Source organism: Durio zibethinus, chromosome 3 (genome assembly GCF_047325235.1).
Source record: "Durio zibethinus cultivar Kanyao isolate XHJ-2024 chromosome 3, ASM4732523v1, whole genome shotgun sequence".
NCBI lineage: Eukaryota > Viridiplantae > Streptophyta > Magnoliopsida > Malvales > Malvaceae > Durio > Durio zibethinus.
Window position 1 is genome coordinate 11,745,885 of NC_143164.1, and position 23,086 is coordinate 11,768,970.

The 23,086-nt window shown below is 32.0% G+C and overlaps 2 protein-coding genes across 3 annotated transcripts; both read right to left on the reverse strand.

Moving 5' to 3' along the window:
• Positions 1–61: 61 nt before the first annotated feature.
• RH39 lies at positions 62–6,099 on the reverse strand. Its single transcript, XM_022894476.2, has 9 exons — positions 5,205–6,099; positions 4,561–4,656; positions 4,281–4,469; positions 3,982–4,122; positions 3,214–3,354; positions 1,848–1,990; positions 1,622–1,751; positions 1,449–1,497; positions 62–840 (listed from the first exon to the last, which is right to left on the reverse strand). Exons 1-9 carry the CDS (start codon positions 5,730–5,732, stop codon positions 404–406), a joined length of 1,854 nt encoding a protein of 617 aa, XP_022750211.1. The 5' UTR covers positions 5,733–6,099; the 3' UTR covers positions 62–403.
• A 7,594-nt stretch (positions 6,100–13,693) lies between these two features.
• On the reverse strand, positions 13,694–18,368 carry LOC111299352 (polyadenylate-binding protein 3). 2 transcript variants are annotated; one of them, XM_022894498.2, is made up of 7 exons: positions 17,862–18,368; positions 16,417–17,192; positions 16,210–16,287; positions 16,017–16,106; positions 15,074–15,373; positions 14,366–14,596; positions 13,694–14,204 (listed from the first exon to the last, which is right to left on the reverse strand). In XM_022894498.2, the coding sequence occupies exons 1-7, from the start codon at positions 18,112–18,114 to the stop codon at positions 13,977–13,979; spliced, it is 1,956 nt and encodes a 651-aa protein (XP_022750233.1). In that variant the 5' UTR covers positions 18,115–18,368; the 3' UTR covers positions 13,694–13,976. The 2 variants fall into 2 exon arrangements, with proteins under 2 accessions (XP_022750233.1, XP_022750242.1); XM_022894507.2 differs by lacking the exon at positions 16,210–16,287 and having other exon boundaries at positions 17,862–18,258.
• Between the last annotated feature and the right edge of the window lie 4,718 nt (positions 18,369–23,086).

Below are 23,086 nucleotides of genomic sequence, written 5' to 3' on the forward strand. Positions count from 1 at the left end.
CATTGTTACCCCTTCCAAAACTCCTCACCTGGAAGTAACTAGTAGTTGAGGCTTATGAAGATTGAACATTAAAGTTTTGGTCTTATTTCCAAGCTAGCTTTACAACGTTTGTTCTCTTTAGATGTAACTATATCAGGACAAACCAAAAAATGATTACATCTCCATCCCCATGTATGAATTTTCTGCACAGCAAGCTAATATAACTCCCACTTGCCACAAGGCGATATGGCATCCTCAGCTAGCCCTTGAAGGGTGCATAGTGGAAAGACAATCTAGATGCATTACAACCAGCTCTAGCCAGTAATATGAGAGAGACCTACATATAAGGGAAATCTTTTTTTTTTCTCATTAATGATGCTTAAATGTTAAAAGCCATTTGCAAAATCCAGAAATTTGAACACAATCAACTAGGCCGAAATAATTCTCTCTTACTTGAGGAAGCTCGCCCCCTAAACCCAACAACACGCAGTTTCCTGGCTGTAGAACTACCAGTGGGCCTGTTTTTCTTTCCTACTGAAGAAGCTTTTGCAGTCTTCAAATTTTTGGTGACCTTGCCTATTTTTGGTGAAGATTTTGCTGGAGTTGGTGATTTTACTGATTTTGCAATTGAGGGTTTTTTCGCTGATGTGTGGGCAGAGACAGCTTTAATCTTGTTTTTCTGATTTGACACCTTGAACAGTTTAGCAGTCTTCCCCTTCTGCTCAGTTATCCTAGCCCTTGATATATCCCTTCGAACATTATCAGCTGTAACAGATTCCAAACTCTCATTCTTTCTTATTGCCTCCTGGATCCTTTCCGCCAACAGTAAGTCCTTTTTAGCCGCCAAACTTGTTACTTTCCCTGGAAAGAAGATTTTGCGATTTAATTTACCAAGAAATATAGTCCTCTACACTTCAAAATCCAAAAATCAAAATTGACACAAATCTTAAACAATTTCTAAGCCTGAAAAAAATGCCCTTTGCATCTAAGTGGAGACAAAAAAGATATGATATTAGATGCAAAAATGTCATGGTAGGATTTATGTTGCCAAACTGATTAGTTTTTTTCACTTAAAGATGCACTAACAGAAGTGATTTACAAGTTGGTTTTTCCTTAACTTTTTTCTTTTTTTTTTTTAGGGATGAGGTCAAGGAACAAATAGATCTTCAAGAGGAAAGTGGAACCAATCTATTGATAACAATACAATGTTTGTTCGGGAATATTATATAACCAAAAATTTCTTCGGCAAATTTCCACATAGTACAGCTTGCCTTTTGGTTGAAAGAAGAATATTAAGATTTATGAAGTTGATAGAGCATATATGATTAAGGATTTCAATGTGCAGCATTTGGAACCCACATCCTGGTGCATTCTTTATAAAAAATAAAGGAAAAATATCAATTTCTTTATTTAAGTGAATAGAAAATAAAACAAGTGATGCATAGACTTGAAATGAAATGGTCACTGACCTTTTGCACCCATACGTGCCGTTCTCCCAGTGCGATGAAGGTAGTCGATCTACAATGCCAAGGAAAAGTTAGACCAAAGAGAATTAGAAAGGATGATTAGAAGCAAAGGAGTTCAGGTTACAAAAAACAGCAAGATAATACTTTGACAATTTGACCAAAGATATCAGGCTTACAGAGTTTAAGGGGAAATCAAACATGATAACATGATCAACATCCAAGTCCAGTCCCCTAGCAGCCAAGTCTGTGCAGACCAGTGTGGGACAGTCCCCATCATCACTCTTGAACTTATTCAGGTTTTCAACCCTGTTTTTACAAGAAAAACAGATAGATTATTTACTTTGGACAAACATAAATGCTTAGGTTTATTAGATCTACTATGTACATCTTGTAAAATCTCACCTTTGTTCTGCGGGCACCTCACCATGGTAATTAACAGTCAAGATCTGATTTTCGCCAAGGAAATGGTCCACAGCACGGCTAGAGTTTAATGTATTACAGAACACCATCACCCTGTTCCCCTTAGCTAAACTTGGCTCAAGAACCTGTCATGGCATCACAATTAAACTTATGCAAGTTACTGTACTTAGAATGCTCGTGTTACAGAACTAGAACAATTTAATTGTTAAACTTAAATCATTTTGACATCTCAAATTTTCCTTATAAATTTAATGTTTGCTGAAGAAAATACTTCACTAATTTTGTAAAAATGCTTAATCAAACTAATTTACAGAGAACATGCAGCTGACTTGCTAACATCATTTCCCAAGATCCTGGCCAAGGAAAGAAAAAGAAGCCCTCATACATTTTAACAACCAGAATGTATAGGTTGGCCAAAGATTTAGAATAAAAACAAATGGCAGACAGCTAGAGTCAGGAAGCAAATTCTAGGTAACAGATTTCAAAAGCCTAGGGTATTACAGTTAGATGTCTGGCAATCTCAGAGAACAAATCCTCCGCAGTGGCATTTTCCTCTTCTACCCAAATCTTGTCTAAACTATCTACATCACATTATGTTACGGAAAATTACACTTTACCCCTTCTACGATGAAGATCCTTTTCCCAAAGCACTGTCATCCAATCTAAAATCAATAGGCAATAGGTCAAGAGGTCCAAGCAAATGTAAGGCCACTAAAATGTATAAACCTAAATAATATAAGATAGCACTATTTAACACGGCTAACATGTAGGTGAAAACTAGTAAAACAAGCTACCATGTGATTGACAAAACCAATGCTTGGATGTCCAACTTAAAACCAACTGCAATATTGGAAAGCCCCTACTTGAATCTAAGGCCACAACAAACTACAAACATAACTGATGTGGGATATAACACCACTTGACACTCCTATTAAAGGAGTTTACTTTAGTCGATAACCTAGACGAATCCTCCTTAATGTCAAAACTACATTAAACTAGGATAAAATTAAAATAGTTTTGTTGAAACAAAACTGTAAATTTGTTAAAAGAATTGACCAGGAACTGTTCCATTTTCTTTAGGGATCATCACTTAAAAAAGAAAAATTGAAATTCTACTGGATGCACCATATTACCTAGGAGAAGCCTTATGTGAAATAGTTTCATATGTGTATTAAATATAGATTTTTGAAAGTGCTATAATATAGTCCTCTTATTTTAAATAATACTATAATATACTCTTCTTGAGATTTTCAACATGAAATTTTGAAACATTGATGACAAGACTACTATTTTTATTCCTCAAAAATGACAAACTAAAAGTGAATGAGAAAGAACCACAGAAGTAGACCTGCAGTAATGCTTCAAGCTTGTTTTCAGAACCTGAAAGTTTGATGAAATCATGCCGAGCAGATGCTATTTTCTTGTGCAGTGTTGATGTTCGAAGATGTTCTATTCCTTGAAATTCCTCATCAATCAGTTTCTGCACAGCCTGAAAAATCTCACAGATATTAATATCCGAAATTCTCATTAAACCAAAGCAAACTGCTAAAAAAGCAAGTCACTATGGACATAAATACCTGAGAAGTAACTATACACCTAAATTTTCTCTCAAATGTTCATAAGAAAGTAGAAAGATGACAAGTAAACCCTTAAATTTTATTATTTAACAGCCTGTAGATAGATCTTTGGCATATCCCTTTTTAAACCACCCAAAACATAATCAAGTCAAAGGTTCCAGATCCAGATCTCTGGAAATTTTCTTACTAGTAATCTGCCTTCAATATATGGCACTGACATTGAATTCGATACAGGTTGCTAAATGTCAAGAAGCAATATTGCAGATTTACCTATCTCTAATATCTAATATGCTGAATAGACAGGAATCATAAAAATCACATCTCTAATAAATTACCCAAGTAATAAATAAGGAATTTCTTCTTTGTTCAACATCCGAATATCACCCAATCTCTAGATCCCAGTAAAAGTAAACGGACTAACCGTAAATCATATAAAGGTATATGATGAAATTTAGTGAGAAAAAACAAAAGTTTAATTTTAACAGGAGAACATGGTATAACGTGAATGTCCAGCACAAGAGTAAGATGAGCCAGCAAACCTTTGTCATTGTTGCAGTCACTAAAACTGTTTGAAATCCTTGACCATTGGGTTTTAGTGCACGATTTTTCAACGGACCAAGAAATTTGCGAATGTCAGGACCAAAGCCACGGTCAAACATGGTGTCTGCCTCATCCAAAACCTACAAAAAAATTAGAAACATCAACAAGTGCATAGATCATAAAAGTTCTTCACAAGCTTCCAGACACCAAGGAGAAAATGTGCTTATTCAGTGTAGAAGGACACTGGACATTGCTCTTTAAAATAAGTAAATTCAAATGTATACGTTAGCACACTTACCAAGTATTTGATGTCACCATAAACCATGTTGCCGTCTTCAATATGTTGAAGAACCCTGCCAGGGGTCCCGACTACCATGTCAATTGGGTTATTCAAAGAATCCTCTTGTGGTCTCAACCGGCCTCCACCACTGACCATAGTAGACCTAAATCTTGCATGATGGCTGATAGACTTTGCCACACGAAAAACCTAAAAATTCCACTAATGTTAATCTATAAAGTCAAAGTCTATACAGATTGACTAAATTCTGAGGTCCAAATAAAAGAGGAAGTAATCAAACCTGCTCAGATAGCTCTCTAGTGGGGCATAGAACAACTGCTCGAGGACGCCTGGGTTTTGTTAGCATTCCTAGCATTGCCTCATCCCGCCTCAGCAACTGCAAGACAAGCACATAATGCCTTTAAATTCTAAGAATTTCCAGTACCAACATAATCCACATTATATTTGTTTCAGTGCTTCTGAGCATGTAAGAAACTATAAGAAAAATCAATCTTTACAGGTCATAAGTTGAAAATTTCCAATCTACCCCAAAAAACGATAAATTTGAACAGATAGAAGTAAGACAGAGACAGCTCAGTAACCAAAATCACAATTCCAGTGCTGTGGATACAAATGAATACTTAGTGGCCCAAACTCAATAAAGATACCAAAAACAAAAACCACATCAAAGTTTCAATTCATCCACAAGGCATAATGAGATAAAAATCCTAAACCTAATCCAATCAACCAATCATCAAAAGGGGGAAAATATCAGAAAAATGAAACTTTCAATCAACACACACAATAATTAAAGAAAAAAGGAATGAAATCAAAGCAATTGAACAGAAAAGGCACAAGGAACCAGAAAACCTCTGTTAAAAAAAATCCAAAATTTATTCCAGAAAACAATAATCGACCAAAAATAAAAAGAAGAGAAAAGGAGACCTGAACAAGTGGCAACATGTAAGCAAGAGTCTTGCCAGAGCCAGTATGAGAACCTAAAACCACACTTTTCTCTTCCAAAACAGAAGGAATCCCAATACACTGAATCTCGGTAGGAACTTTAATGCCCATCTCTCGAACAGCACCCATCACTTCTTCACTGAGACCCAACTCCTCAAAACTATCAACCATGCCCTTTTTCTTCCTCTTCCCCTTATCAGAAGCCTCGCTCTCTTTATCAGAAGCAGCCAGCTTTTCTCGAGGTCTAGAGGGTGGTGGGGTTTTAGTGGACTCTTTAAGGTGTCTCATTCTAAGCCTTTCAAGTAGCATGGAGTGTTTCAACTCGTCAGGTTCAATGGAGGCGGGGATTGGGATTGGGGTTGTAGCAGTGCAAAAAGGCTTAAACCCTGGAAAAACCCTAGAGGGCTTAGGTAGTTTGAGAAATGGGTAGTGACAGAAATGTTTGGTTGAAGAGAGAAAAGAGATAGAAAGGAGAGTTCTTGATGTTCCTCCCATCATAGCTTTCTGCATCACGTCCTCTGGGCAATTGGTTTCTGTGGGTTTTGCTTTAATTTTTGGGGTTTTATCAGGAATTCAGATTTGTTTAAAGCATTAGCTTTTGAGAAGCATAACAAACAGCGGCACGATGATGATGTTGGTTTATCCTTTTCGGTTGGTGTAAGAATTTGAAGGATGAGGAAGTCCAAATTAATCAAGCTTTAAGCCCATACAGGAAGACAAGTTGATTACAAAATGGGTTTGGAGCTACTTCACTCCTATATTTTTTTGGGATGCTTAAAGCTGAACGTGGGGTATACTATATAAATTAACAATGATAAAACTTTGGGTTAATATCTAAAATGACCCATGTACTAAATATGTTCTATCAGTTTAATATAAAAATAAAATCGTAAGTATTTTAACATTCATATCAAGTATTGTAGTACTTCATATTATTATCGTCAATTAAGTAATAGATATAATATAAATATTTAATAAAATCATATCATGTGTTATAAATATCTAATTATCATTATGTCAATTATTGTTATTTTAGTAAAAATTTAAAAATAAAAAAATTAATTTAAAAAAACAAATAAACTTAAGAAATAAAGAAAGAATTAAGGAGAAAGAAAGCAAAAGGACAAAAAAAATGAGAGATAAAAGAAAAAAAAAAAAAGGATAAAGATGATATCGAATCAAATCGATTTAAATTTTCAATTTTTTTTATCTAATCCGACTTATACAAATTTTTTATTGTTTAATTTATATCCAATTTACATAAATAAAATATCTGAATAAAATCAATCTACATATATTTGATTTGATTCGAATCAATTATTCAAATTTTTAAATTTAAGCTATTTTACCCAAACTATTCATCAATTACACAACCTCATAAAAGAACTTAAATCTAAAGCTCTGAAACAAGAACCTAACAAAAGAAATCACAACAAATACCGAATATAATTTCGAAAGTCAACATAACAAATTCATTTGCAACAAGTAAAAAAAGTTAGGCAATGACATTTTGGTTCTCATTCGAGGGATATTTGAGGAAAATGTTTGGACTTTTGAATCGGAGTTTAGTTAAAAGAGAAGAAAAGGAGTTCTGGATAGCTTTTGGGTTGTTAGCAACCAGAGGAATAGGTGGGAAAATTCTTGACGTTGAAATCTAGATCTAGCTTGTTAATGGGGTTTTTGTTTTTCGTTTTTTTTTTTTTGAAAAATCTACACCATAAAAGAAGTAGAGGAAGAAAACGAAGAATAATTTGGTGGTTTCGGCTTTCAAAATCGACACTAGCATAAGGTGGTTGGCGACGTCATGTGGTGGTAAGGCTAGCATCGGCGACAGTGACTGCTTTGTTTTTATGTTCATATTGAAAGAGGAAAAGAAGATGAAAAATGTTAGCCTGTCAGGGTTCTAAATTTTAAAGTCAAAGAGTGCAATGTCGACAAATTAAAAAGTAAAAATGTCAAAAATAAGTTGTTATTTTTTTAATTTTAAAAAGATAGCAAGTGGGTATTGGATAATGGAGTGCAAGTGAGTTGGGTAGTGAGTTTAAAGCATTTAGAATTGAATGATATATTTGAATTTAAGTTTTATATATCAAATAATTTAATATTTAATTTTTTGAGATTTTTTTTTAATTTAGATTGATTTGAGTTTTTTTAAATTTAATCAAAATAAATCGATCTAAATGAATGTAATTTTGATGACATCATTTATTTAAATTTAAATCAAATAATTTAAAATCCGAATTAAATCGATCGAATTCTAAAATTCAGATTGATTTTTTGATTTTTTTTATTTTTATTTCAATCTTAAAAAAAGCTGAAAACACCGACTAGCTTAGAGTCGGATCGGGGTTGGTCTGTCTCGGACTTGGTGAATCAGCATCAATCTAGATCAAACGAGCTGGGTCGAAGCCGATCCACCAAGTTCAAGGCAGACTGACCTTAAGCTGGCGAATGACATTGTTCTTACATTCCTCTTTCACCCTTTCTCTTCTCCACCTTCTTCTTTTCTCCTTTCTTTCTTCTCGATTCTTTTTCTTTCTTTTTTAAATTTTGAATTAAAAATATTTAAAAAATATTTTAAGTTTTTTATTTAAATGCTGATGTGGTAATAACTGGATATTTATGCTATATATATCATAATTTTATTAAGTATTAATATCATGTTAGTAATTTGATTAACAATATTAATTTAAAGTATCAAAATATTCGACGAAACGAAAGCTTTGATATCTTAATATAAATTTTATTTTGTTCAAGTATCAAATTGATAGAAAGTGTATAATACTAAAGCCATTTTTATATTTAACCCTAAAATTTTCATTATATTTTTTAGTGGGGATGGTTATGAGTTGGATTAGATTTGGATCAAATTTAGACATGATACCTATATTTTATGTATTTGCTTAAATTCAATCAGATAATTTGCATCTCAAATTATGTTTAAAGCCTAACCATTAGTTAATGGTACAACTTAACCCTGTTTAGATAATTTTTTTAAATAAAAAAATAAAAAAATGATTTTTTTAATTTAAGTTTTAGTACTTTTGTTTTCTATTAAGTTTTAAAACATAATAATTTAACATATTTTTTAATATTTATATTGTAATATTATATAATATGTAAATATAAAAAGAGAAAGGATCCCCGTAAGATTTATATTTTTTTTAACTTTTGGATTAAAAGTGGCTAAGATTAAAAGTATTAATTTGATTTAATTTTGATTCAAAAGTTAAAAAAAAAAATGCAAAACTTATAATGATATAAATAGATCCTTACCCATGTAAAAATAATAAAGATTATATAATTGTAGGATTGAACTAGGTTGGAGCTTTGAATGTTGGAGCCAAGACCTACTCTTTTTATAATGGATCCCATATTTTTGCACAATCCTCTTAATATTTTTTCCAAGCTTTCTTAAATATTGGATGAACTTTCAAAATGATAATTCGATTTTTGAATAGGTCTAATTTATTAAATATCTTCATAATGCGACGTTAAAAAAAAAAAAAAAAAAAAAAAAAAAACATCAAACTTTTGAAGTCCCTCGGCACTTGTTTGTGTTCTTGCAAATGCATCAGATGCAATTTAGGACGCCTTAAACCACTGCAAAAGCTAGAGGAGGATTAGTAAGTGGTATTCCACTCTTATGCAAAAAAAAAAAAAAAAAAAAAAATGGAGGAGGATTAGAAATTTGAAAGCCCAAATTTTGTAAGCCACACTGTTACATTATCAAAAAAATAAAGAAATGAAAAGAAAAAAAAAATCACATTGTTATAACAGAAGCCTACACATATGACATAATAACTACCTGATTACAGTTAAAAAAACTCAAACCCCTTAAACACAAGAATTTCAGATATAGCTTAATTAAAAAGTCCAGTAGCACAAACCTCTAGAAATTAAATTTCTAATATAATGAATGAAATAGATGGAATAAGGCAGGATCTGATAATGAATATGTCGATGTTGGTAGATGAGACTATGTCCGGATAACCTTTTGGGAACACCAAAAGGAAATATGATAGTCAAGGAAGCTAACAAGGGCAAGTAGAATTTGATAATTTTAGTAAAATAAAATTGGGTCTAAATTGTTGTAATAACAATCTAGAAATAACAAGGATGTGGCTATTTCATTGACAAATAATAGCAAGCCTTCCAACAAATTGATAAACAGGGAGCTTTTATTTGCTGAATTTGATGAAATAATGCCCTCGAAGAACTAGCTGAATGGTTTAATGAGTTTTCTTTCCTTTTTTTTTTTTTTTTTTTTTTGGAATAAATTGATTGATTCCTTTATAATCCAAACAATGTTTGCTATGAACCATATTTACAAAGGGCTGTGCCCTTCTAGAAAAACAAATTTATAGACACTTGAAAAAGAAACTGCAAAGGAATAATATAGAAAATGAATACTTTTCATTGCAGAAAAAAAATAAACAACTACAACTACAAAATCTCTTTCAAAAAAACTGCTTTGTCCTTACTGCCTTTTACAAATCTCTCTCCACAAGCCAAACTTTACACGAATTTAAACTCTCAATTTCTTCTGGAGTTGGGCAAAATTTGCATCCATCCCAAGCATAGAAAGGTTCCTCTCTGGCGACATAAATTCAGGACATATACCAGCCTGGTATGGATTACGGGTCGTATAGCTGTCTACTCCAACATGTTGGGAGATTTTCCATTGTGAGTCATTTGGCATGTTATAGACCTTCCTCTTCCTCTTCTGTTCTGCCTCACCCGAATCTGCCTTCTTCTGTTGTATTTCTTTCTCTTCAGTGTTGGCTTCAGAACTTGTATCTCCAGATTGATTCAGAATTCGACTAATAGTATCTCTAACAGTCTTATTAGGCAGAATATCATCAGCCACTATTTTTCTTTGGCATACACAAACTGACATGGAAACAATAAGATCCCTTATACACTTATCACAAAAGCTAGCAAAGCAGCACTTTGTCAAAACAGCATCTTTCATTACTTTCTTACACAATGGACAGTAAAGTTCGAGTGGTATATTATTACCAACAGAACAACTTGAATTAGTTGAAGCAGAAGCAGAAGCAGAAGCAAAAGCATTTGAAATGCCAGTTGTAGGATTACCCCTTTTAAAATCAAATCTGGGATCACCATTAGTAGGGCAATGCTGAATATAATGCCCAGCCACCTTACACCGATGGCAAACGTAGCCCTGTGGTGGAATTTGGCCTTTTCCAAACCCTTTGACAGGTAGAAATCTAAACCCATAATCAATTTTCTCTTCCTTACAATGGATATTGCTTGGATTCAGAGTTGAGTTTTTGGGAATGGAATTAAAATCAAGTCCAAAATCATGGGAATCAAAGCCTTCTTCTTCTTGCAGGTCTTTCACAACAGATGATGGGTTCTTTTCAGTCTTCGGTTTTTCTCCACCAATAACAATCGGTAATTGAGGTATTCCAGGAGTGCGACGAATTAAAAGAGAAGAGTTTGCGGCGATTAAGATGGAGCCATCATTATATTGTTGATCGGTTTGAACATCGCTGATTAACAAATCAAAATCATTGCCGTTGCCGTAACGTTTGGAGGCAAAGATTTTGTCTTTGAAAGCAGAAACTGAAATGAAAGGACCATCAATGGGAATAGAATGGAAATCTTTGGAGCTCTTGAACTTGTAATACACCGACACCATTAATGAATTCTTACGATTTCTTTTAGGGTTAAGGTTGGGAGAGAGGTTTAAGATCCGGAGATTGGAGAGTTGGGCGTGAGAGAATTTGACTTGGAGAACAAGCGTTCCCGTGGCAAAGGCAATCAATTTATAAGCCACAAGGGTTCATTGAACTACGTCGGTTAAAAAAATTTATTATTAAAAATATTATCAATCAATTTAAGTAAACAATAAAGGTGAGATATATAATCTTCCACATTGTGTATGTAATGTTAACATCTTTTCACATATCTACCATTCTTACATGCAAAATCTAAGTAATTTAATAAATGTAATTTTTAGATGATTTTCATGTCCTCAAACTATTTATGTCATTTTTTTCATAATTATTAATTACGTTTTGAATGAAAAAAATACATAAAAATATCATTATATATATATATGTAAATTAATTGCGATTTACATTAATAAAGTTTGAATATTTTGTTTGTGAGATTTAAATTCTAATTTCATTATCAATAATTCTTTATACGAATGATCTCTAAAATATAAACTTTTTTTGTAGTTTTTAATCTAATCATAAAATAATATATATATATATATATATATCTATCTATCTATCTTGACAATGAAATAAAAAAACCTTTTTTTATCCTTAAAATATCAATAAAACGATTGTAAAAGCAATTTTATTTTTTTCTTTTTACATCTATTCTTTTTTTTTAATTATCTTTAAATAAAATTATTTAACCTTTTTTATCTTAATTTTAAAGTTTTTAAATATATATATTTAATAAATTTTATAACTTACCAAATATGTTAACCAAATATGTATATCCGGTAAGTTATATTTAGAATTTAAAAAAAAGATCAATTGAGAAACAAAAATTACATATCTTGAAAATTTTTCAAAACATTATAAAGAAAAAGCATGACTTATTTCAAATAATTATAAACTGATTTACAAATTATAGATAAAAATTATACATGTGAGTCTTTAATTTTTTTACTTAATTTAAAAGAATTGGGATAAAAATTTTAAAAATTTTTAGATATATCAATTCAAAACCTTTCAAAAAATTTTTGAACTTATAAATGAAAATTTAAAAATGAGAAGGGAATTGAAAAAGATAATTATGAATCATTTTGAAAAAAAAAATGTAAAGAAAAAAATCAAGCGTAAATAGAAACTCCCAAATATATATATATATATATATATATATATGTATATATATATATATATATATATATATTTATAAAAAGCAAAAACTGTTATGCATGTATGATTTCCCAAAAGGATAATGGGAGTTTACCAAAACAACGGGTTTGCCCTAAACATGGAGCTTCAAGTCAAGGGAAATGCTTGGAGCTCCATTAGTGAGAGTACCAGAGCCATACGGTTGAGGTCGAACCAAGTCAACCGAGATGGGGATGGGGAGTTGGATTCTCCTGACAAGATCGGCCGAGAACAAAAAAGCGCCGGTGGCGACTCCTACGATGAGGGGAGGGTCGGAAGCTGGCTTGAAATCATGGTTAATTTGAGAAGCAATCTGGGCCAGTTGGTCCATGATCTGGTCTTGGGTCCAAAGGACCTTCTCTTTGTGAGAGTCTAGAGACATGTTGGAGATGATGACTCTCCTATTTGTTAGGGTTATAGGGTGGGTTGTTTTTGAAAGATAACGATAATGAAAAGCAGCAGCTAGTATTTGAGACGTTAGAACATGCTTTCTTATGTTGTGAACACAAAATCATTACTATTTAATACTCTTTATGTACTTTCCAAAGATCATTGGTATTTAATACTCTTATATACTTTCTATCATATACAATAATATGCAACTCTTAAGATTATAGACAGGATGCAGGAGTTTTCCTAGATGAGAAGCCAATGAGACAGCAGCAAGCAAGCAACAGCTAAAGGGAATTCAAAGTGGAAGGATTACATAACTGAAGATGATAATGGTGACAATTTCGGACTTTGCCGTCTAAAAACTTTGCAGATCATATGAACAAATGAGGTGATGTTGTTTTGGAGACTGATTCAAAATATCAAATGGTAGAATATGATATCCACCCTGATTTAGTGCACTTTGCTGCAGATTTTAAGTCCTTTTATTGTTAGCACAAATAGATGGGCTTATTGGTATAGGTAGGCTACACTACCAGTTTTCTAGTTGATAGTAATTAGGAGTAATTACGTTCCTTAATCAGTAAATTTCAAATTTAAAAGTAATTGCTTGAATCTATTGAATTAAATTTTGAATTCAAGCAATAAGTACTTGATTTATGACAATTTCCTACATTTGATAAACAAAATACAAGTGCGAGTGCTGAGACGTATTCTCAACCCAAATCAGTAGCAAGATAGTCCAACTTGGACAAAAACTTTTCTTCTTCATTAGATGATTTCTAATGATTTTTTTTTTTTTTTTTGGGTGAGTAGCAAAATATTTGGTTGAAGGCAAAAAAGTTATTTAAAAAAAATAAAAATAAAAAGTGTGATTGTTATTGAGAACAAAGTATCATTCTTGATCACACATACTCTAAATTTGCTTTTAGCATTTGACATTTTCTACACTGTAGTGAAATCTGAAAGTAGAACAGATAACAACACAAATGAAAATTTTAAAATAGAATCAATACTGCAAGCCAACAAAACCTTATAAATAACATATTAGTATATAACTTAAAGCATTATTCGAGCAAGGTTTGGATTTTGGAAACATGCTGCAGTCAAGCCAACCAATAACCTAGAACAAAAGCAAGATAACTTAAAGCAGGCAGAAAGAGCAGCATGAATATGCATAAACAAGCAGAAACCATCTCAAAAGAAAAACAAGTAAATAATACTAAAAATCCCAAAGCAAATAATACTAAAACCAGTCAATAAATGAAGATAATGGTCTAAATAAAGAGTAGTGAATACGTCTAAAAGTCTGAAATCTCTTAAAACATCTCAAAAGCCTACCAACCAAAGAAATCAATTCCTAAAAGAGTAGTTTCAGAGAAAACCCGTTGAAGACAGACTTATTGGAACGTCTAAAATATGGCTGATCACCGCACCTATAAAGGAATGTGTTTACCAATTAAAAACAGGTGAACTTCATTCAGTCATTTCCAATGACCCCCAAGTCCTTAATGTCATCAGACTGATCCCCTGCCACAGAATCCTGAAGGACTGCCATTGCCTCAGCCACCTTCTCCTTCAGAGCATCTGGAGACTCAAGGAGATGGAGAACCTCTGTTTGGTCCATCTCCAGCAACATCCCAGTCACCTTGTTTGCATGTTCAGGCTCAAAACGCTGCACCAGGGGATAAAGCTGTTCTCCCAACATCTGCATTTTTAGATACATAAAAAAAAAAAGTAAAACAAAAGAATAAAAAGAATTAAATATTAGGCTATTAGCACAATGTAACGGACGATTAAGCTGCAAGATCACTCAATTTAAAATTTTCAGATCTCACAATCATCATAAATAGGAGGGATATTACATGCCTCATTACGTTCTTTTGGTGAAGCAGAAGCTAAAGCAGATATGAGTGTTGATATAGGCACTGTGTTAGGTCGTTGGACTTCAATAGGATTTACAGGCATCCTTGAAACCTCAAATGGCAATGGCAATGGCATGATAGGGCCTACAATGCTTTGAGGAACTGTAGATGGGTCCACAACATCTCTTGCATTACCCATGTATCTGAACCCTTGATTGGTATTATGGTGCACCATCTGAAAATGGTAGAAATATATATATTTAAGGTTGACAGTTAATATAACATATAGATTATGTAACTTCAAGTAGCAAGTTTCTCACAAGAAGCATTCTACTTCCAGTACACTTTGCATAACCACAATCACTAGAGAGAGTAATGAAATTCAGGATTAGTGGGAAAAACAAAAAAAAAAAAAAAAAGCCAACAAACCCCTTTTATGAGAAAAAAATGTTACACCAACTACAAACTTCAAACTAAAAATTCAAGTGTATCAAATATCAACTAAAAATTCAAGTGTAAAAATTGGATGACTTTCAAAACAAGCTCCATAACGCAGTTCAACAGTTTTATTTAGAATACTTTAGAAATTTGTACATTTAAAAGTTCATGTAAACACTCTTGAAACGCAAGAATTATTCTACATAAAATGTAAATGATAAGTAACAATAATTATTTAACATAGTCAAGGACTAGAATGGGGAAAAAATGCTACCTGTTGCTGCTGCATCTGTTGGGAGTTTCCACCTCGACGAACACCAATCCTCTGACCTGATTGTCCTTGTCTTTGAAGGTTGTATGGCATAATATAATTTGGGGTGACACCAGGACGTATTCCAGGTAAGAGCGGCTGCTGGAAACTATATCCTGCAGGCTGAGGGTTTATCAGACCCGGACCACCTTGACCATAATATAGCTGCTGAGGACCAAGCCTATGTGCTGCAGGGTGAAATCCGGGAATCCCTGATGCCAAAGGTGACATTGCACCATGTGTACGAAGTTGAGCAAAATACGACTGGAAATAAAAAAAAAAAAAAAAAAAGAGAGATTATAGTATGGAAGGTTACATAAAAAATTACCATGCAAATAACAAGAAATTAAACTTCAACTAACTCATCCGTATTCTGGCAAGCCAAAGGAGAAGGGGACACATGAAAGCAGAGGGGAGGAACTTTTCACATTTCAGGCATAGCATACAAAATCTGGGATCACGCTAATCCAAAAAGATGCTGCTAGACACAATGCCATGATCCAGATTTAACTGAAAACCCTGTTTAAGATGCTAAACCTATATCACAAAGCTCAACTATCTATTCTCTACATAAACTGCTTGTTTGACAAGATAAAAACCTTTTGGCAATTGCAAGTCTCAGAGAGTATACATTGAGTGATAGTGAGTTTTTACAGTTTTTAAAACTACTTATAAGCCCTTGCGGAACAACCTAAAACTGCTGCACAGGTGCTAACATAATTAGAAATAAGAGACAAATATTTTGGTAGTAAGAAAATCATCCAATAAGATGACTGCTTCTAACCTGAACAATGCTTTACTAGTATATTTGAGTACCTTCATCCACAAATAAGTGGCACACCTAAAACAAAAAAAAAAAAAAAAAATCTCAAATGTTCCTGTTTAATAGAAAATATGAAATAAATACCTGTAGTCGAGCTTTCCTTTCTTCTTTGCGTTGCGCGAAAGCAACATATAGAGGCTTCTTACCAATCATCATTCCATTCATTCCATTCAACTGGACAAAGAGAAAAAAAAAAACAACAATTAATGAATGCAGGAGGCTTACAACAACAACAAGCAGATCTGTATAAATTATGAATTGAACAACTGAAACATACTGCTTTTGAAGCTTCTTCAGGAGTAGAAAAAGCAACAAAACCAGAGCCCTTGCTCACTCCTTGTGGATCAAGCATAATCTTAAACAATAGTTTAAAAATTCAAAAAATATTATAATCAACATTGAAGAAAAAGAAAGAGATATGAAACTAAAGCTTAATGAAATGACTAAGAAGGAAGTAAAAGACTACCAAATCACAAAGCCCTACCTTGCATGAGGTAATAGTTCCAAACTCAGAAAATAACTCCTTCAAATTTTCACTATCCATGCTGTCATCAAGATTTTTCAGATACAAATTTGCAGCTTGTAGTTTTTCATATCTACTAATTCTTTCCTGTTCAAATTTGGCTTTCAACTCTGCCTCCCTTTCTGCCTTTCTTTGTGCCCTTCCCACATACCACAACTTGCTATCAGTTTTGGTCCCATTTAACTTCTCAACAGCGACAGCAGCTGAATCTGGGCTCTGGAAGTTCACAAAACCGAAACATCTGGACTTACCATTCTGGTCCATCATGACAACAGCACTGGTGATGGTACCATAACTTTCAAAAGCTTTCTTAAGGTCCTCATCACTTGTTGTTTCAGACAAATTTTTGACATAGACATTAGTGAACTTTGGTGACACATTGGCTGGCACCCGATCTCGGCGTCGAACATGTTGTCCTACATAAACTTGTTTATCATTTATCAGCATACCATTTAACCTTTTGATTGCATTCTGTGCAGCTTCCTCATTTTCAAACTGCACATACCCAAACCCTTTCGATTGTCCATTTCTATCAGTAGCCACCTTGCAAGAAAGTACAGGCCCAAAGGCAGCAAAAGTGTCGTACAATGCTTTGTTATCAATAGCTGGGTCCAGGTTCTTGATAAAAACATTAGCATATCCAGTCTTACGAATGCTAGGATCGCGTTGAGAAAACATAATCCTGATAGGTTTCCCATTGATAGGAGTGAAGTTCAAAACCTCCTTGGCATGAGCAGCTGCGGTTTAAATACGGTGAATGTGGTTAAGACTCAAGACTAAAATAAGAAGTTTGATAATTCCTAGTTAAAGAAACCACTCAGAGAACAATGGCTAAGGCAGCAGTCTCTATAACTTTGAAAGACAAAGAGTACTTCTTCCCCACTTCAAGGCGTCCATCTCTATGATCATAGATTACGTTCCGAAATGAATTAAAGCTTTAAAGTGAAAAGGGCCTTCAACATCTAATTATCTAAACATAAACACACCAACAGTTCTAATGAAACATCCAGCAAAACATGAAAAATTAAACAGGATAGACTCTCTTTCAGAGAGTTATCATCAAAAATATTTTCGGATCTCTCTCTTTTTTTTTAATAACTAGAATTTCCCTTTTTATTCATAAATTATCAACGATCACATTAACAAGAAAAAGCAACACAAAAATTCAAAGTCCAGTTATCCCAAAAAAAAAAAAAAAGATTACACTGATCAACACCAAAAAATAACAATAACAACAACAGAAACCAAACACATTAAAAAAAAAAAAAAACCAAGAAAATACTTGAAAGTTTCCACTACCCCATTGAGAACAATATAAAACTCATGATAATCACTCCGATCATCATCCAGAAAAAACAGAGAGAGAGATAACGGTTCAAATTTTCCTTCTTTCTAAAATTTTTTACCTTCTTGGTGATTGCTGTAATTGACATAAGCGTAACCGAGAGAAGATCGCTTATTCTGATCCCTACAAACCTTAATGGAAACCACCGTTCCAACTTGGTTAAACAGATCATACAATTGCCCTTCCACCACGTTCTCCTCCAGATCCCCCACGTAAAGCGACACATTTACATAGCCACCTCCCACCGCTACACTCCCCGTTGATGGCGCCGCAGAAGTAGCAACAGCCATCGCCGCCGTTGTCGTCGTCGCCATTTCTGTCTATCTGTCAACAAAGAGAAAGTCGAAAATTCCTCTAAATTTTGAAAACAAAAAGGACAGCAGAATCAAAGTTTATAAATCAATATAAATACTAGGTTTTTTTTCTCTCACGTAATCTATAAATGGAATGTTTTTATCATTAATGGCATTTTTCCTTTTTTTTCTTTTTATTTTTTAATTTCGATTTTTTTTTTTTTTTTTGGATCTTGGGAGCGCAGAGAGGAAGAAGAAAGACGGGCGCGAGGAACAGCCTTTTACAGTGAGCGAAGCGGTGCGTTTGTAAGTGTGGGGAATGACGTGGCATTTTAGAATGTGGGGGCCCACGTTTTGTCTTTTTTATGTCGTTTTGCTGTTGCTTGTTTGTTCTTTTTAGCGTACTCCGAGAAGAACAACAAAAAAGAGCGAGAATTTCAGAGAAGTCTTCCTGACGTGGCAATCAAGGAAGAAGAGACGTGTCCCTTCTGACTTTGTTTTCTGGGTGTTTTTAAACGCCTTTTTAATGCTGTGTTTTTGACCGGTGCTTTTTGGCACGTGCTTTTTTGCCGTGTCTTTTTCGCTCAGGTGAAGTGAGCGAGTCGGAATCGTTCAACCTTAGCAAAAAAGGCGATGTTTAGTAACATACGAAATTTTCTTCTTTGTCAGGTGAAAAATAAATCTTTTTTTTTATAAAAAAAGAGGACAAAAATTGGGAAACAAAAAATAGAAATAAAAATGATTATTTTCCTCCTTTCATATTTGGTATATATAAGAGATAAAAATGAAAAGAAACATAAGCAAAGTGCAAAATTTTATATGTGTTTGATTATTATTTTATATCATTTATTTTTCAATTTTGAAAATAAAAGAATATTTTTAATATAAAAATAAAAGATATTTTTAAAATAAAAAATATACATTAAAAAATGTATAATTTTAAATCTATTCTAAACAATTGTATTACAATTTAACTATATCTGAGCAATTTGTTCATTTAAATTAATTATTTTTTCAAGTATTTACTCTATTTTTTAACAAGTAAAATGTAGATGGTAAAAAGAAACGACCAATTGAAACCTAATTAACTAAATTGTTATTTTTTTAAAAAAAATGTTGATACTAAAGTCAAATGTGAATAAAAAAGTTTTTTGTTGCTTTTTTTGTATATATGAATTCAAGCTATATAATAAATATTCCAATTTGAGATTTCTAAATTGAAATTTCAAGTAACCATTAAAGGTGTCTTTTTAAGGATAATGAGGTTTTGTTGATAATATATTAATGATTTAAATTTTCATGGATTAAAAAAGTGTGTATCTTTTTTTTTTTCCTTTTTAGTTCTTACATTTCATTACTAAACCATGTATTACTATGTAGGACTAACATTTGTGAAATATATAGGTGGTTTGATTTTTTTTTTTTTGAAAAAAATATATTTGAATATAACTTTTTGAGATATAGTTATACTTTTATTATTGAGTCTTCAATAATAGTGCTCAGGCTATAATTAGAGATTTTTATGAATTAAGTTAGATAATGTTGAGTCGAGTTGGATCTTATCAAGCATTAGGTCAAAAGCCTCCAATCAAGCAAATTAATTAAGTATTTAAATAAGTGGAAATAAAATAAAATCATAAATCATCCACATAAAAATATAACAATTTAATATGATTTGATACTTGATTTACTTATTTCTATTGATAAAAGAAAAAATTTATTAGTTGTAGAGTAATAGACCTGAAAATTTAAAACATGATATGGTGACACTATATAAAAATGATAAGAATAAAGGACACGGAGATAACTCGACTTAAAATTTTTAAAAAAACCATAGATATGTTTAAGAAAACAAAAAAATTGTATTTTATATTTTTATATCAATACGAATTGTGACATGTAATTTTTGTGTAAAACACAACACGAATATAATATTTTACATGACACGGTAACACAAATTGCTAGGTCTAAGAATTACAAACATATAATGTCAATCTCAAACTGATCTTTAATAATCCCAAACTAATCTCTAAATATTTTAATCTGATCTCTAATGATCTTAAACAAATTTTTAACGATCTCAAATTGATCTCTAATGATCCCAATCTAGTATCTAACAATCCCAATTTAAACATTCACACAAATACTCATATGGACTCTCTTATTCTCCTATAGACCACTCATAAATAATGCTCATGGATATTCTCCTCCAATCATATAAAGTATTCACGCATCAAACATCAAACATATACACTCATATAGACCTTTTTAATCTCCTCTAATTTTAATTTATGTTTTTCCTGTTAAAACTACAACTCCTTTTATATCTTTCTTTCATACCTAGCCTTATTAGACTCTCATTATTTATAAGCATACTAGCTTTTGCCAATCAAGAATCTTTTTTCCTTTAAAATTTTTTTATTATAAGTTTTATTATCTATCAAGTAATATATAACCAATCTCAAATAAATCTTTTATGAAATTTGAGTTACTATTCCTAACAATATTTAAATTGACTCAAATTCCATCAAATCATAAGTCTTTATAATAGACATGCTTGGCTCTAACAATAATGGAAGTCTTACAATCATTTTTTTTATGTGTCTTCATTGTTTTAAGTAAATCAATCTTTCAAAATATAAACTTGAACTCCTCCCTTGAATTGAGTTTCTTCGAGCTTGCTTCTTTTCACATATCAAACATCACTTTGATACCAATTGTTGGTCAAAAGTACCAATCAAGCAAACAAATTGAATATTTATGCAAGCAAAAAGAAAAATCAAACCATAAATCATTCACACAAGAGACAACAATTTAAAATGGTTCGGTACTCAACTTGCCTATCTTCACATAAGAGGAAAAAGGTCTATTAGGTTTAAAGATTATAAACATACAATCTCATTCTTAAACTGATCTCTAACGTCCCCAATATGATCTATAACAATCTTAAATTGATCTCTAACAATCCTAAAATGATCTTTAACGATCCTAATCCAATCTTTAATGATCCCAATTCAAACATTCACACACATATCAATGAGAACCTTCTCATTCTTGTATAATCCACTTACAAACAATACTTATAGACGTTCACCTCTAGTCTTATGGAATATTCACACACCAAAAATCAAATATACACACTCATATGGACCTTTTCAATATTTTCTAATTCAATAAGGTGATTATCCTATAAAAATCTATAACTTTCTTTACATCTTTCTCTCATACCTAATCTTGTTGAGATTTTTACTATTTATAAACATACTAACTTACCTATCAATAATTTATTTTCTTTCTGAATTCTTCTTTTACAAGTCTTCTTTTCAATCAAGTAATATCTAATAAATCTCAAACAAATCTTTTATGCAATTTATGTCACTGATAGCACCTAATTATATAATGTTTTTACATGTTAAAAATGGTACTAAATTTTAAATTTTAGATGATTTTTTGTGCTTTTCATATTGTTTTCATGATTTTAAATTTTCAAGCTCATGGATATCATTTCCGTACAAGCATACAACGACTAATTTTGGCCCAATCTTGGAGCTCATAGCCAAACTACCTTGATCCAATAGAGTTTCAATTGCACAAAGCCTCACCCATGATGCATTCGGCCACCTATATTCTAAGAAATATTGCATGTTAATCCAAGCTCACTTGGATTCCATCATGTTTGGCCAAAGAGAAGCTTAATCCAAGCATGATTACTTTTCTTAGCCATGAAGAAGTTATGTTTGCATAAGGACTACATTTAGCTAGACCACTTTCAATAGGGAATCAATTACACATGTAATATTTGAAAAGTTTCAAGCTAGTATGGACCTTAGCATGATCGGTCAAAAGAGTTTGATCTAAAAAAGAACTATATCCATTCTGCCATGCAAAGGGAAAAATTAATTTACAAGATCATGGACTTTTCAAAACATTATCCTATTCAACCAACACTTTATCAAAGCCTTCATGCAATTTTCATCACAATAAAGAATAAGTACATTCAGCCAAGAAGAATTTGAAATGCAACACAAATTTTTTTGCTTAGCCTTGAAGATTTTTGCTTAGAATAGGATTTTATCCTTTTGAATTTCAAGAATTGGATAACAAAACCTCTTGTATTTTCTTGAATATCTCTTTTAATGCTTTTTTTTTTTACTCTTACTTCATATAATGGGGCTTGATATTCTTTTTATAGAAGAAACATTATTGATTAGAACCATAAATAAAGTAAGGTCAAAGTACAATATTTCTCATATAAGATTATAAGTAATCGTAAGTCAAAGGATTACTTATACAACCGTCACATGAGAATGTAGCTATACTACCATATAGTATTTTCATATATGATCATGTTTAATGAACTTGTTTTTATAATAAGCACCCACATTTAGTTCAAGTTTACTGAAATTTTAACTTATGAGATTGGTTACTTGCTTCATAAATAAGAGTATACAATATCCTCTTATAGATAAAGCATCAACTAGGAATAATTTTGAAACATATAGCTTCATGCAATGATGTTTTCATACTTACAATCTCATTGTAACTCTCTTATAAAACTTTATTTATATTTCAAGGACTTTATCATATAAGTATCAACATTGAAATATATGTATACAAGCTTAATGACAAAGAAATAAATCTTTATAGGATATTAAATATCATAATACTATAAATATGACAATGTCTTAGCTAAATATGATTTGGCTTAAGGGCAACTACCAATAATTTGTTCTCTTAAACATGTGTATAAGAAGCCAATTTCTGTGTAAATTTTTTAGCTAACATGGCTAAAAAAAATGAGTTTGGAGTTTAACTTTTTTATTCTCCTCTAAATGGTTTACTTAATTTTTACATGACAATATTAATCAAATTGCTAGGCTATGGGCTTATATAGTGTAAAGCGAGCAATCACTCTTTAGTATAAAAAAGATAAGAAAATGAAAGAATGAAAAATAAGAGAAGAAAAAAAGTGACGATAAATATGAAATTTATA

Excerpts from the sequence above, each read along its gene's own strand:
- LOC111299352 (XM_022894498.2), bottom strand. The coding sequence starts at position 18,114 with ATGGCGACGACGACAACGGCGGCGATGGCTGTTGCTACTTCTGCGGCG. Across the intron at positions 14,597-15,073 it reads AACAGATGCAGCAGCAACAG|ATGGTGCACCATAATACCAA; the intron begins GTAGCATTTTTT and ends TACCATTTTCAG. Across the intron at positions 14,205-14,365 it reads CACCAAAAGAACGTAATGAG|ATGTTGGGAGAACAGCTTTA; the intron begins GCATGTAATATC and ends CTAAAAATGCAG.
- RH39 (XM_022894476.2), bottom strand. The coding sequence starts at position 5,732 with ATGCAGAAAGCTATGATGGGAGGAACATCAAGAACTCTCCTTTCTATC. Across the intron at positions 1,752-1,847 it reads GAGGTGCCCGCAGAACAAAG|GGTTGAAAACCTGAATAAGT; the intron begins GTGAGATTTTAC and ends TTGTAAAAACAG. Across the intron at positions 1,498-1,621 it reads TTGATTTCCCCTTAAACTCT|ATCGACTACCTTCATCGCAC; the intron begins GTAAGCCTGATA and ends TTGGCATTGTAG.